This window comes from Osmia lignaria, chromosome 10 (assembly GCF_051020975.1).
Source record: "Osmia lignaria lignaria isolate PbOS001 chromosome 10, iyOsmLign1, whole genome shotgun sequence".
In the NCBI taxonomy this organism is placed as follows: Eukaryota; Metazoa; Arthropoda; class Insecta; order Hymenoptera; family Megachilidae; genus Osmia; species Osmia lignaria.
The window spans coordinates 14,915,412-14,929,510 of NC_135041.1; the positions used below are offsets into that span (position 1 = coordinate 14,915,412).

The window sequence follows — 14,099 nt, forward strand, 5'->3', positions numbered from 1 at the left end:
AAAACGAGGAACAGTAGCTTCGAAGACATAGGATACCGTTGTAGGTCGAACGTTAATATTTCATTCGTATTTGCCTGTCTTCCGTGCAGCCTTCCCATTGATCGATCTTAGAGGAGAAAATAACGTCGATCTTCCGACTTGTGCGACCGAGACGCGTCTCAACTCGAGCGTTGCGAGCTTCGAAGCGAGCAAGCGTAACGGTATCGCAGCGAACAGCTCCGAGACGGATTATGTACGTATTTGGAACAATTGGAAAATAGGAAAATAGGAAAACAGGAAAAATTTCCTTGAATTTCATAAATTTCCGTGTTATTTGCAAATTCTCAAGACATTTTTAATATAAAAATATTAAAAACACATATATAAGTGAGGGACTTTGTATCGATGAAACGGTATCGCGCAGAAAACTCAGTTATTGCTAAATCAATATTGCTCACTGCTGTGACTGACCCATATAGGGATAGAAAGAAATACGATACGATTTCCCCGTGTAGGTAAATAATCTTCGCTGGATAATTTCATAATAAATGGTTGAAAAAATTGCAACGTTGTGTCGGTGCTGTTTAATATCCCATTATGTAGAAGGTAACGACCGGAAAATATAGCAGTTGAAGACTACTCGAGGAAGTTAACCTGCAAACGAGTCACTGTATTCCGGTGATACTACACGTCATTCGAACGAGTAACTTTGCCGTAACTCTATCTATCGTCGGCTATCTAACCGTGTAATTTGCTTAGCCGTTACGTGTAAACCTTAAGCTGTTGAAATTCGTAGAGTATACATATATAAATAAAAGTATCGTTTCCGTTTAAATCGGCACACACTGTATATGTGTATATGTATGTAGAATCTATTCTTCTCGGCTCGGCTTTAACCGGTAGTAGTCTATCGATTCTAATTCACCGGATAGACGGGGACAAGAAGTCTCCTTAAGAAGAATCCTCAGTCACCAGTGAACCGGGAGGGAAGGAATAGATAGATACCTCGGGCGTTTATCGTTCTTTTTTACGATTCAGCCTCTAGCCGCTAGATGAATCGACGCGAGCACACGACGACGGTGTCCATTAATTATTTCCTTCGACCTGTTCCAGAGGGAGCATCTCGGAAGCCATGCCGGCTGACGAGTTAGCTGGAAATCGACAGAGAAGCAGACCAAGGCTGCAACCGCCTTAACGAACCGCTATTCTCATTGGCAAGGTCATCGAGCGAACCGGATCTAATCACAATGTTTCCTGCGCTTCTTCTTTTCTCGCGATTTTCCTCGAGCAACGTGACCGGTGAACAGGTCCTGTTTAATTCAGCAGTGACCACCTGCTGAAGCGAATTGCAGCGAATGGGTCCCAATGCTTTGACAAAAAGCATTTACAAAAAAAGGGAGATTCAATTGTTGATCTTGCTACCCCATGGTATTTCCTCTGGAATTCGAAAGCAAACGGTGCTATAGAAACTTGAAGGAAGCATCTAGACACTGGCTGGTAATTATCCGCGTACCGATATGCCACTTCCTACCCGATCACTCTGATGAGAGTGGTCGTCGTGTTTTTGCTAAGCACAAGGTGCTATTCAACGGGACGGAAGTTGTAGACCTGTTGGGAAGAAGATAGTACCTCGTCGAAGGACGAAATGTACCTATGGTACTTTTCGATGCAGTTGCCTATCTATGATTAGAATCCAGTTTAATCATGCCTGGGTCGATGATGTTTATTATGTTCAAGCTGCCTCGAAGAGAATTACAGTTAAAAACCTCGCAGCCAGTGTAAGTAGAAAGAGGAGGTGGTGGCTATGTAGGCTACCGGACGAGCGGCGTCGCCATGGTGGAGCTGGCGTGCAGCAACTCCCTAAGCCCAGGAACGTGATCCTACCGCTAAGACGTTCCTCGAAATCAGGTGGACCAGCTGATGACAAATCATTGTGAGCTAGCAATTTTAGTGAGGAAAGGAAAGAAGGAGGCCATGTAGAGGAGAAGGAAGAAGCCCAGTCTTCCTCCCGGCAACCCATCGTCGAGTAATGCTGAAGCATATCCTGACGGGGCAACCGTCGTCAGCGGGCTCCAGGCATCACCACAATGAATATCAGGCGAGCTCGGGCTCGTTGCACGGCGGACACCACCACCATCATCACCATCATCAACAGGACCAGCAGCACCAGCATCATCACTACAACCAAAGCAGCAACGTGCGCCCATCGGGGAACGGTGGACGCAGCGTCGATTTATACGACTCGGTGGTTCATCCGTCGTCGCAACAGAGGGCTAACGTCCATCAGGCCGCGACGACACCCTCGTCGACGCACAGGCATCCCCTCAATCATTCTCAACTGAGCGTAAACAATCTCTCCCAACGGTTGAACCATTCGCACGCTCTCAACCTGTCCACGTTGTCCACGTCGAAACACTCGGTGAACAGCGTCAGTCCTGTGGCTGGTGGAAACAACAACAACAACAACAACAACAATAACAACAACAATCACCTGTCGAACGCTTTAGGACATACGGTAGTGCCTGCTGCACCGGTGCACCAGGACAACAGACCCAAGGTGAACGGTGGCTTCGATATCTCTAGACTGTCCAGGCTACCCAGCCAAACGACACCCTCGCCAGCTCCTGTTCTTCAAGCCACGGTCCTGGGTGGACAGTTGACCGGAGGAGGTGGTTCCATCGCGTTACCCTTGAACGCCTCTTGGTCCTCGTCCTTGTCCAGAAATCACAAGGACCACGAGGCTGGTGCGAAAGAGACCCTCACTAGCCTTGGTTTGCTGTGTCTAGTGTCCCTCTTACTGGCGTTACTCTCGTTGATCTTTCTGCTAAAGATCTCCCCGTTAACGGTCACGCCGAGTAGTCTGATCAGCCCGGAAGAGTACACGATCGTATACGAGGTGACTTTGGCGCTGTGCGCCCTAGCTCTATCTCTCAACTTGTGCTGTCTCCTCGTCTGCGCTATACAGTTCCTCTTCACCGTGAAGCTCGTCAAGACTTCGTACCAGGGACACTGGTGAGTAGCTACTTAATTTTCATTTTTTTTTTTTTTTTTTTTTTTTAACCCTCGAGTGGTGGTCGGGCGGATGACATTAGTCATCAATGGGTGTCGTAGATATTATATATTATATGTATATCAATATTTATTGAATCTTTTCGACACTTGGTTTGGTCCGTCCGTCTTTGGACCAAGGGGACTGGTATCGGGTTCGTCGACTCAAGTTTGACACGCTGGAATCCAGTTCAATTATTTTTCACTTCTAATGGAACCGCCGGCAACTAAGATCCGTAATTAATTAGCGCAATAAGAGAAGCGTCGCACGATAATGTTGACCGCGACCTCTCGATCCCCGTGCGTCGAGTCGTTACAAAATCTCTTAACCGGGTCGTTAGCTTTTTTATCGAAGTCATTTCATCGGAGTGCGCTTGCGCGTTCCGCGTTGCATTTAAAAGAAACCCGCCTGCGCGTACCTGTGTGCGCAGCGGATCTCGCAAGCGGATCTCCACTCGACTCGTTTCAGTTTGAAATGAAAAGAAAAATGAAAAAGTGAAGAACGTATGTATGTAAGTAGAAGAATCGCGTAAGGTGGCAGCAACGTTTTTCACTTGGATACCCGTAAAAAGGGAAAAGGATATTCGAGAGAGCGATTACCATTAATTTATATATGTAATCTCACATCGTTGCCGACGTCCTCAATCAAGATTATCCTTGTGCCGGAATAAGTTCCCAGTCATCCATGCGTGCCCTATCCGTATGCCTCGAAACACACCGGTGTCCTGTATCCCCGTGCGATATATCAGCGAACGTTGTCTAGTGTTTCTTCTCACGCGGCGAGAAGACGAAACGGAAAAATTCACGTCCTGTGTAGGTACACACATCGCCGCGTGTCCCGTTTTTACCAATGTAGCACGCCATCATAACACAATACGCACGTTTCGTGACTCGTCTTAAAGAGAAGACTCGTCTTTTCGTTTCCTTATCGGTTCGTGATCGCTTTTTCGTGTCCCTTCGTGAACAAAGTAACCATCCGAGGACGGTAATTACGAGGATCTGCATTATGTATGCAGATTACGATGTTTGCTTTCATTTTTCTCTCCGGCACTTCAATTTTCTTTCTCTTTCTCATTGTTCAATTCGCCTAAGAAACTTCCACTCTCCTTCTTTTTCTATATCTTAGCGTTAATATAATAGATATCCAGAACGCGGTTTTCTCGATGGAATTCGTCTCGAAATTCTAACCAAGTCACTGGTGAATATTTCGAAATGCGATGCAGAGCAATTACAATTTGAATGTATAAAGAGGCTGGTAACCCATTTCAAAAGCAAATAACAGAGAAAGGAAGAAAGTGAAGGTGTCTTTCGAACATTAAACTCGTACACTATGATTTCAGATAATAAAATTAGCATAGAATACGATCTTGAATCCGTATGGAAATATGGACTCCGCTCGGAAATATGTCAATTCAAGTTCAATTTATTCAAAAGTATCTTCGGAACAATAAGAAACTTATCTCTGTTGCAACATTAGCGATTTACTAATGAAAAAAATTTTTTTTAAATTCCATCATACTTAACATTCTTGAAGGTTTCATTTCGGTCCATGGAGATTTTCATGGTGTCTTTAGGGTCTCCGTTTATCTCTTTTTTACATCGAAGGTTACAGTTTTCCAATAGCTTGCTACACGATTTTCATTTTCTTCGTCTATCTAAAGAATTCAATGGTTTCGAGGAAAAAAATCGTTGCATAGTGATACTGGACCCCTTGAAACCGCACCCTCCTTGAATTCCTCTTCACTCTTCACGAATATCTCCCAAAGACTTGAAAAAATTTCGTTCTAAAGTATTCCTCATTGGCGTAACCATTTTATTATTTTATAAAATTATATAATAATAATAAATAGAATCAATAATTTCACGAGTTTGTTCATCTAAAATATTACAACCGTTCAGTAGAGTTTTAGCGATTCAAAGATCTAGCATCAGAATGTCGGATTGTCTAGAAAGCCGGGAGCTAGAGGAGAATAACCATCGCGATCGTAGAGAAAGAATCGCGACGGTGAGGCTGCAATTTTAATCGTCCACCGTATCTGTTGGGTACACGAGCGTTTTGTAGACACAGTTTTCAAACCTAGAGGCGCCGTGATAACGACGCGTTAAAAATGTCGCCGTGTGATCGATACAGTCGGCTATCAACACGCGTCGACCTATTGTTCGCAAACAAAGAGGTTGAAATTATTCTTGAAATTATGTATGTATGTACAGCTGTGAATACCCTCGGTTAAATGAAATTTCCCAATTTCGCGTCAGAAAAAGAAAAAAAAAAAAAAAAAAAAAAAGAAATGAGTTAGAAGCTAGATCATAAGACGTCTAGGCCCAAAGACGAAGATGGTCCAGCTGAAAGTAACTCCAGTCTGCAAAGTGGCATTGTTAGCTGGGGAAAAGAGCTCTCAGGTGTGCTAGACGTGCTTGGAAAGAAAGCACCGAGCTTAATGGTAGGCCTGGTCCGGTCATTGTCACTAGACGACTGGGCGTTTCGCTAGGAACCAAAGGAAAAAAGTAAGCATCTTTGAAGAGATAGGAGATGCGGAGAATGAAAGACAAGCGGCGCTGCTAAGTGCCGGCTCATTACTTAAATGGTCCGTGATAAGGCATCTCCGCACGCCGCGGCCGTCGCGAACTTGGTGTGAACGCACTTTTCCAATGGATCATTTCCACTTTGGGTAGCGAACGAAATTTCCTCCCGGTTGATTAATCTGAATTTTTTCGAGCGGAATAGAGGGCTCGGATTAGGTGGATCCGTAACTCGACGATTTTATCTGTGATTAAAAAACTCCATCGCGTTGTAAGTCGCATCGTTCGATTTTTTCTTTCTTTCTTCCTTTCTTCCTTTTTTATGTCTTTTTCCATCGATGGCCCGGTTTAACGTTACACGCGTGTCTGGTTTCTGTTCACGGTCGCTTCTCGTGCGTCAGACCGAGCTGCTGAACACGCGTGCTCGTTCGGTTTCGTGCTTTCTCGAGTACTACTTGGCATTCCACGCCTTCGAATCTGGCGTCTGCTGTTCCTTTTCTTCTTCTTCTTCTTCTTCTTCTTCTTCTTCTTCTTCTTCTTCTTCTTCTTCTTCTTTTTTTTTTTTTTTTTTTTTCTTTCTTCCTCTGGACAAGGGAAAGAGAATAAATTTTGGCAGGGAGCACAACTGCGCTTTCATACATTGGGTGTTCAGAAAGTTCTAGGAACTCTTTCCCTCTTCGAGCAGAAGAGATCTCTCAACCCTTAAGTAGGTAATATTTTATTTTTTAGTTCAACTCTTGAGTACCATTTTTAAGTACCACTTTGACGGGCTCAAATCCGATTTTCTAATTTCATTGAAAAGGCATATGGTTAATTTTTACTTTTATATACGTTATATTTTTAAACTATGACAGTTGAAGATAAAAGATGGTAAAAAAATGATTAAGTTCACTGTTAAAAACAGGTGTAGTATGCAGTGAGAAATCGTGAGCACTTTTTGGACACCCTGCGTACAATCGAGAGCACGAGGGCCATCGATCGTGTCCCGATGTTTGTAATTTATTTTCTCTTTCGATTAATTTCGATGAAACGACGATGCCTCTACTGTTTTACCCGCGATAAATTAGCGAAACGAGCAGACGAGTTCAATGGTAGCCTGCGGAAGTTTCTTTTTAACCCTTTATACAGCCGTGTAACTTTACGGTAAATTAACGTAAAATTTTTTGTCGCATATCAACCGTATTGTCACGAGTGCATTGCGAATTTATTGTTATTGTTTTAATGGTATTAGAAGGCGCGAGGCACCGTATGATTGCTCGATCGATCGATAATGCATCGATCACTGGATTACGTGGGTGTAATTAATAGGATAGCATTGTGAATTACTGATCCAGTAGGTGTCTATCTTAATATAAAATGAATGAAAGTCTTTCGTGCATGAGATAAGCCAATGAATTTTACGAGGAATACCAAAAACCACAAGATTTATGGTAGTTTGAGAAAAAGCAAAAAGAATTTGACGAAAGGACGGGTGTCGAGAAACGGTCAGGTTTGTCAAAGGCTCGTAAAGAGCACAATGCCTTCGGATGCACCGGCTTAGTCGAGGAACAGGTGTAAGTAACCGCCGGTAACGGTTGTCCCTTCCGTAGGGTCCACCCTTAATTTCGAAGTCATTAAACCTACCTTCCCTTGCTTCTTCTGGTCGGAACGAAAGAAATTTCGTTGAAAAGGTGTTTCAAAAGGTGTTTCAAAAGGTGTTGGCTACCCCCATCGTCTCTGAATGAATCGGAAAGCTGGAAATTTTCTACGTTTCTTGCTTCGGTGGATCGAAAATTGACCGTAGATTTTCGTTTTTATCGCGTGTAGTTGTTGATGTGCTCGTATATCATCAACTGCTGCCTACACGCGTGCGAGAGAATAACGCAAAACAAGTAATTGGAGTCGAGTTGTAAATCTTTCATTTTCAGCGCGGTGCAAATTTAATTCTACCTTCTGTTCGTTTCTTTTTTTCTTTTTTTCTTTTTTTCTTTTTTTCTTTTTTTTTGCCATTGTCGCAGATTTGATATTTAAAGGCTCCCACTATGATTTATAATTATGAGAAATTAAACCATGAAGGCCTTAAAAGATTGAAACAAGTGTCGTTGAAAAGTCTCCAGGATTGCGGCAGCTGTCTGGAAAGAATCCAGAGGAAAAGGATCGAAAGGAGGAACGTGTATGATCCATCATCCACGGTAGTCCGTACGATCCACGTGTATGATCCATCATCTGGGTAACCGTTTACGATGTTCACCGTGGAAATGCCGATCCGCGATGCTATTCCCGTACACTCTGTACGAGTTGTCTGGATCGTAAGTCAAAATGCTTCCATCGTTCGCAAATGTGCTTTGTTTCTCGGCACCTACCTCTTGCCCTCTTTGTTTAAACCGGAATAATACCTAATATGATGTGGAATAATGCGATGTTTCTGAATGATTGATTCGGCAAAAATCTCTATGGTTATTATTATTTCTTTAAAATATTCCGTGTTTAGATAAAACCACGAACAGGGGGATTCCGCAAAACGCGTTTCATTCGAACGGATAGTCTCGTGATTGTAGTTGTAGTTAGAGGAAATGCACGCAATCTGTTGCGAAACAGTTTGCCGCAGAGCGACAAGCCCACGAGCAACGCCCAATCGAAATCCAATGCAGAATCGTAGGAAACCTAGATCCCTATTATCCAGTCGAATCAATATTTATGGTCTCTTTCAAAAGTCCATAGTCATCAAATTGACAATAGGAAAAAAATCTGATTTCAATCTGATTTCAATCTGATTTGGATAATTTTTTATTATTTGCAAACTGTTAGTAACAGGTTGTAAATGAGAAACGAATGAACGAATAACTTTCAACAATGAATTAAAATGCGGTCTGCGTATTCGATTTCGTCCTCGTGATCCTTACGTGGTTCGTAACGCAATCTAGCCGCGTTTGCGTGGCTGCACTTCCGGTTTCAAGCCGCGCACTTCGATCCCGCTCTTTCAATTTCCGTATCGGAAGCGACGGTAGCTCGAAACCAGTCGCATCGACTTCCGAACGATTTACTTGTCAATTTAAAATAGAAACAGAATCCCCTTTATCTGTTACAAATTACTGAAAATTACTATCTTGTTACGCTGTACATACATACTCCGTGGAAACACGTGATTTTTCGCGTCGCGTCGCGTCGGTCAGTGACTCTCAGCCGCAAATGCAGTCGTTAGGGTCAATTAATGATACATCCTCCTGGCAAATATAGTCAGCTTGTAAAGGTATTTTCGTTTCTCGCCGACACGGTCGACGTTGGGTCGGATGTTTCCACGGATGCGATACTTACGATGTTCTCTTTGGATTTCTTCAATGTATCTGCTCTTCCGAGAAACCACCTTTAATAGCCTCGCTCTCATTGTGTTTCATGGTAAAATTACCGTGTATCTTTGCCTTAAAATGGCAACAAATTTTTTTGCAATTTCTCGCCGAAATACGGTACAATATATATGGTAAAAGTTAGTTGAAAATTTTGCTTCAATTTCAATTTGTTGCCGATAAAAGAGCTTCTTACGGAGATAGAATAGTAAGGTAACAGGGCAAGACAGGCACCATTCAAACGAGCTTCTCCTCCGTTGATCTCGCTGAAGCAAGAAAAAAGTTCCTTGCCCTTTGATTTCGTATACGACGAGGCTTCTCCATTCACTTTTACAAGGAAAAGGGTACGAGCGACGCTGACACACGCGGACCCTGACAAAACCGTCTGAGCCTATTCAACACCCTCCGTCAAATAGTTTCGCTCAGAAAGTTGAATGGAGATAAAGATCGACGACGGTGCAGCTCTAGCTTCTTGACAATGATATTTCTGTCTTCTACAGGGGACGAACAAGCTACTGACTGAGATCTGCCGAGGGAACCACGTGTGAAAACGCAAACGCAAACGAAACTATTAGGATTCTAAAATTTTTTAATTCTGGGCTAGTTACGCCAATTATATAGTGGCCAATAAACTCGAGTTTAAGCTATTACTGGTGGCAAATGGGTCGTTTCTAGTCCATGTTTCGCTGAATGACGTTGAAAGCGGAATACAGAAAGGCTTGAAGGTTAAATTTACTCGGTTGTACTCTTTCGAAGGCTATGGACGTAGAGAGGGAATTAGTCTAGGATATGATTTCATTGGTACGGTGCTCTTGAAACGTATCCAAAGAGGTCGATGACCTCGAAAGGGGATGCTAGCCTGGTTCGTGGGAATTTCTCATTGTGGCTGAGTTGGATGAGGCTTGTTTAAAATCAGCACGTAACCGAGAATTCGTCGGTTTTTACGCTACAATCGACTTCGACTCGATGAACATTGACTGGTTGATTCGCGTGCATGTGCGCGAAAGAAAGTTCGAGGTTCCTTTTAAATTATTCTTCGCTCGCTGGAATTCTTTCCAGTCTCTTTTTATCGTGCGCTGAAACTATTTAACAGGTTACCGTCCCCTTTTAAGTACATTGTTCGTTCGCAGCTATTCTTTTCGGCACGAAATCTTCGTTCATCCAGAAAAGCTAATTAGCGCGTTGTAAAATTAATATTCGACTAGCGAAATTTATCTAGTTGGTATGTGATAGAAAATCACGGGAAAGAATTTACGGATGAACAGAAGAGCATAGTAGTTCCAGGAAGCATTCGCTTCTCTCTCGTTTCCGGCTATGCTGTTCTTAGACGCGAAGATTAGTCGTTGGACTAGGAAACATCCATCGAGTCGTGTATCCATTGCGATCGTAAATCTACCCGCGACGTCCGAGCAGTTCGCTATCTAGCGATCTGACCACCAAGAAAACTCGATGGATGATGATTTCCTGAAAACGAAACGTATATTCAGAATACGAATGCGAGCTGACTGTTGTCTCGCATGTCGGAACGGTATCAATTGTGGTGAAATCGTTTGTGGTCTCGGCTCACAAATTATTATAATAGCACCGTTTGTGGTCGAATCAGCTAACAAACCGTAAGCGTCGAATAACATAGAATATCGAAAAAGGAAAAGGAAAAGGAAAAGGAAAAGGAAAAGAAAAAGGAAAAGAATGATTGAATTTAAAGAAATTTGTCGCAAATTGTATTCGTCAAGTGTTTCGTTTGTTTGATCGAACGCGGTTCTTGAAATTTCACGGATAACGTTCGAAGGATGTTCCAGTCTGTTTGACAGAGAAAACTTGTTCCTTTATAACTCATTCAATTATCGTGGAACCGCGAAACTCACTTTCCCTTCGATTTTTCTTTGTTTCAGGAGTAACAAGTACCTGCAAAAATCGTCCATCAGCCGTATATGCGCTGTCGGAGGCTTTTTCATTAGCATTCCCGTCTTTCTAACTGGTAAGGAATCGTCGTCGTCCTCGTCGTTGTCGCCGTCCTCGTCGTCGTCGTCGTCGTCGTCGTCGTCGTCGTCGTCACCTGAAAATTTTCGATCATTCGATACGTGTTTCCAAACAGGATTTATCCACGATGGATAAAAAGCTTTGTAAAAAGTTTTTAATCGTTACTTAATTTAAACCGACGACACGTGTAGGCGGTAGATTTACATTATCAATTTCGAAACGTTGAATTTCACGATGCTTTCAGGCATGATATTGTACACGTTCATCCAGTTCCACTCAACACCGGCTATCGTCACGTCGGTTTTCATAGGCCTCGGCATCGTGTTTTGTGGATGCGCAATGGTCCACAACGTCTTCGTGTGGCAGAGGGTAAGCATTTCCATATAAATCGTACAAAAACTGCAGGAATCTGAGAAACGATGTAAAAATGTATTTTATCGCGATCTGATCTTGTCTTTGCTCGTGAAACGAGTCGGAGATTACATTCAGCAACAGCTTTCTTCCATGAATCGGCCAAGACACATAGCTAATGTAATCAAATACAACTCTGATTACGCGAACGCACGCGATCAGCAAATGGCAGACAGTTAAAAGACCTCGATTAAGTCGTTTACTCGAATCGCCTGGTACGCTTGCGTGCAATGATGCCTTCCTTTGGCTAACAGAAACTGTACCATTCACCTGACTCCACTCTTGTTTCATAAGACCCAACTTGGCAGACTATAGTAGCCTAAGTATTTATGTAAAGACTCTTACCAAGGGAAACCATCATTGCGCATTGCGGTTCTACACTTTCGTCGATATCTTGTTTACCGTAATACAGCTTTTACATTCGTATCACGGCAGTCCAACGTGCCGTTACTCTCCTCAGCTGATGCGTGCTGTTCGCGTGCCAAACATAACAGGCAGACTTTAATCCTGTAATGGTGTTCGTTTGCAGGAGAAGACGAACGCCGTGAAGGCGCTAGCGCGCGAACAGTGCGAGGCTGCGGTGCAGCTCCAGCGGCAGCAGCAGCTGCAACACCATCAGAATCAACCGCAGCTGCATCACCAACAGCACCAGCACCACCAGCAGCAGCAACAACAACAACAACAACAACAACAACAACAACAGCAGCAGCAGCAGCAGCAGCAGCAGCAGCAGCAGCAGCAGCAACAACAACAACAACAACAACAGCTTCGAACACCGTTGACGATGCACCACCCTGGTTGCGCGACCAAGGTGGGCTCTCTGGCCAGTCAACCGAACGCCAGCCATACGACGCACGGCAGAGCGGCTCAATATCAGCATTATCATCACCATCATCATCATCGACACGTGTCGTCGATGTCTCCGCCTTTGTTGATCTCATCGCCAGCTCCAATGACAGCGTCACACAATCATCTGAACGTCAGCAGTCATAGGAACGTGATTACACCACCTGATACACCGGGAGACAGGTCGCCACCGAGTCCTGGGAACAAGCTAAACAGGTCGCAGCATCTGCCACGAGAAGCCAGCGGTAGCGTTAGTCCTGGATTACCAGCGGCCACATTGGATCTCAGCAGCGCTGCGACCACCAATAGCCCTCATGAACTGTCTACGTTGGTCTAGCTTGGTGCTGTCCACGAGAGACTTTAGGATACTTTTATAAAGTACAGTTCTCTCTCTTTCTCTCTCCACTCTTATAGACAGGCATCAGCAGGTAATACAACGCAGAGCTGGAGAGTTGGCGAGTTGGCGCACGGTAAGAATGCGACTCTGATTGGTTATACCATAATGGGTAATAATGGATAAAGTGTCTTTCAAAAGCATCAAAGGTGAGGACAGGTGGTATCCCCTGTACTATCCCTCGGGCCAACTTTCTAGCTCTGCAATGTAGTAAAGAGGGCACAGACCCTGGTTGGTACAGCGGTGGGTACTCCCTACTTTCAGTTTCTTGAGGTCGCACAGCCGAGTTATATCCGAACCCTGTTATCCCATCCTTAGACCTAGTTTATACTGGTAGAGTAAACGGCCAAGTAGTAGAGTTACTACTTTACCATAATGAAATCCTGACAGTAGTATTACCACTTACTCTACACCTGTAAAATAGGTCTTACAATCCTATCCAAAACTATTATACTTAGCAGAGTAGCCCAGAAACAATTACATGTTCGTCTCTGCCACAGACTCTACGAGATAATAGTATAAGTGCTCCATGAATCCATCAGTGTGCATTGTGTTAAGTATACCAAAGGAAGAGCCAAGCCTTCATGAATTCGTGAACAGCACTAATTCTAGCTCTGTGCTGTCTTTAGGAAACCCTTTAGGAAACTTCAAGGAGTCAGGCAGTCTCCCACTCGGTGCTCGCATGCACAGATTCCACCAGAGGAAAATCGAATGTGTATATTGTATATGTTTGTAGAAGATTAAGTGGGGAGAGCCGTATGGTTGCAGAATGGTTCACCTGTGTTACGGGAACCGAACGAAGATGGGAGTAGTAGTGGGGACCAAAGTGTGTAAGGAACCCCTCTCGTGGACAGCATTCGAGGTCTCTGCTCGAACATCCAAGGTGTGTAAATGATAAGTTATTTAGTTTACATTTGCTCGTCAACTGACACTGACCAGAGACGAAAAGCAATTCGATTCCTGAAAGATGTTCCAGGAACATCGTGACAAAGAAGCGACTAATTTATACCCGCGTGTTATCTTGCCATTTACATCTTATGATTATTATTTTTTTATCAACATCATTATTAATATTATCACGACAATATTATTATTATTAATCATGCGAAACCTCTAGTCCTTAGATTACTTTCGTTCTTACGGAAGAATAAGATTTCTGGATTTTGACTATCGCGCCGCGGCTATGCGATTACAAGTTCTCCTCATCTTAACAAGTTCATACAGTTCAAATCTCAAATTATAAACGGTATAGTTGCAAATTTACAAATGAATCAAAAATGTTATTCGTTGAAATTAATACGAATCCAACATTGAAACTTTTTTTCTTTTCACTTAATAAAAAGAACTATTGTAATTTCAGATTTGAACTTTGATCAGATTCTCAATTTTACTATTTAATATTTAAGCGTCGATACTTAACGTCTTTGTTCCTTTTCTTTCCCCGCAGAACTATAAGGTTTAATTATGTCATAACAAATAGTTGATGTTATCGAACTGGTCACTGACACGAATTTAGAATTAAACGTTTAGGATTATATTTAAACGAGTAATCGTGTGTAACGTAACAAAAGTATCGACGATAAAAGTATTTTCTTTAT

General features: G+C 43.1%; 1 protein-coding gene across 1 annotated transcript; it reads left to right on the plus strand.

Annotated features, from left to right (window-relative positions):
- The first annotated feature begins 1,637 nt into the window (after positions 1 to 1,637).
- On the plus strand, positions 1,638 to 12,560 carry LOC117611749 (uncharacterized). The gene is made up of 4 exons (XM_076690648.1): positions 1,638 to 2,991; positions 10,763 to 10,848; positions 11,095 to 11,219; positions 11,791 to 12,560. Exons 1-4 carry the CDS (start codon positions 2,009 to 2,011, stop codon positions 12,442 to 12,444), a joined length of 1,848 nt encoding a protein of 615 aa, XP_076546763.1. The 5' UTR covers positions 1,638 to 2,008; the 3' UTR covers positions 12,445 to 12,560.
- The last annotated feature ends 1,539 nt before the right edge of the window (positions 12,561 to 14,099 follow it).

Excerpts from the sequence above, each read along its gene's own strand:
- LOC117611749 (XM_076690648.1), top strand. The coding sequence starts at position 2,009 with ATGCTGAAGCATATCCTGACGGGGCAACCGTCGTCAGCGGGCTCCAGG. Across the intron at positions 2,992-10,762 it reads ACTTCGTACCAGGGACACTG|GAGTAACAAGTACCTGCAAA; the intron begins GTGAGTAGCTAC and ends TCTTTGTTTCAG. Across the intron at positions 11,220-11,790 it reads ACGTCTTCGTGTGGCAGAGG|GAGAAGACGAACGCCGTGAA; the intron begins GTAAGCATTTCC and ends GTTCGTTTGCAG.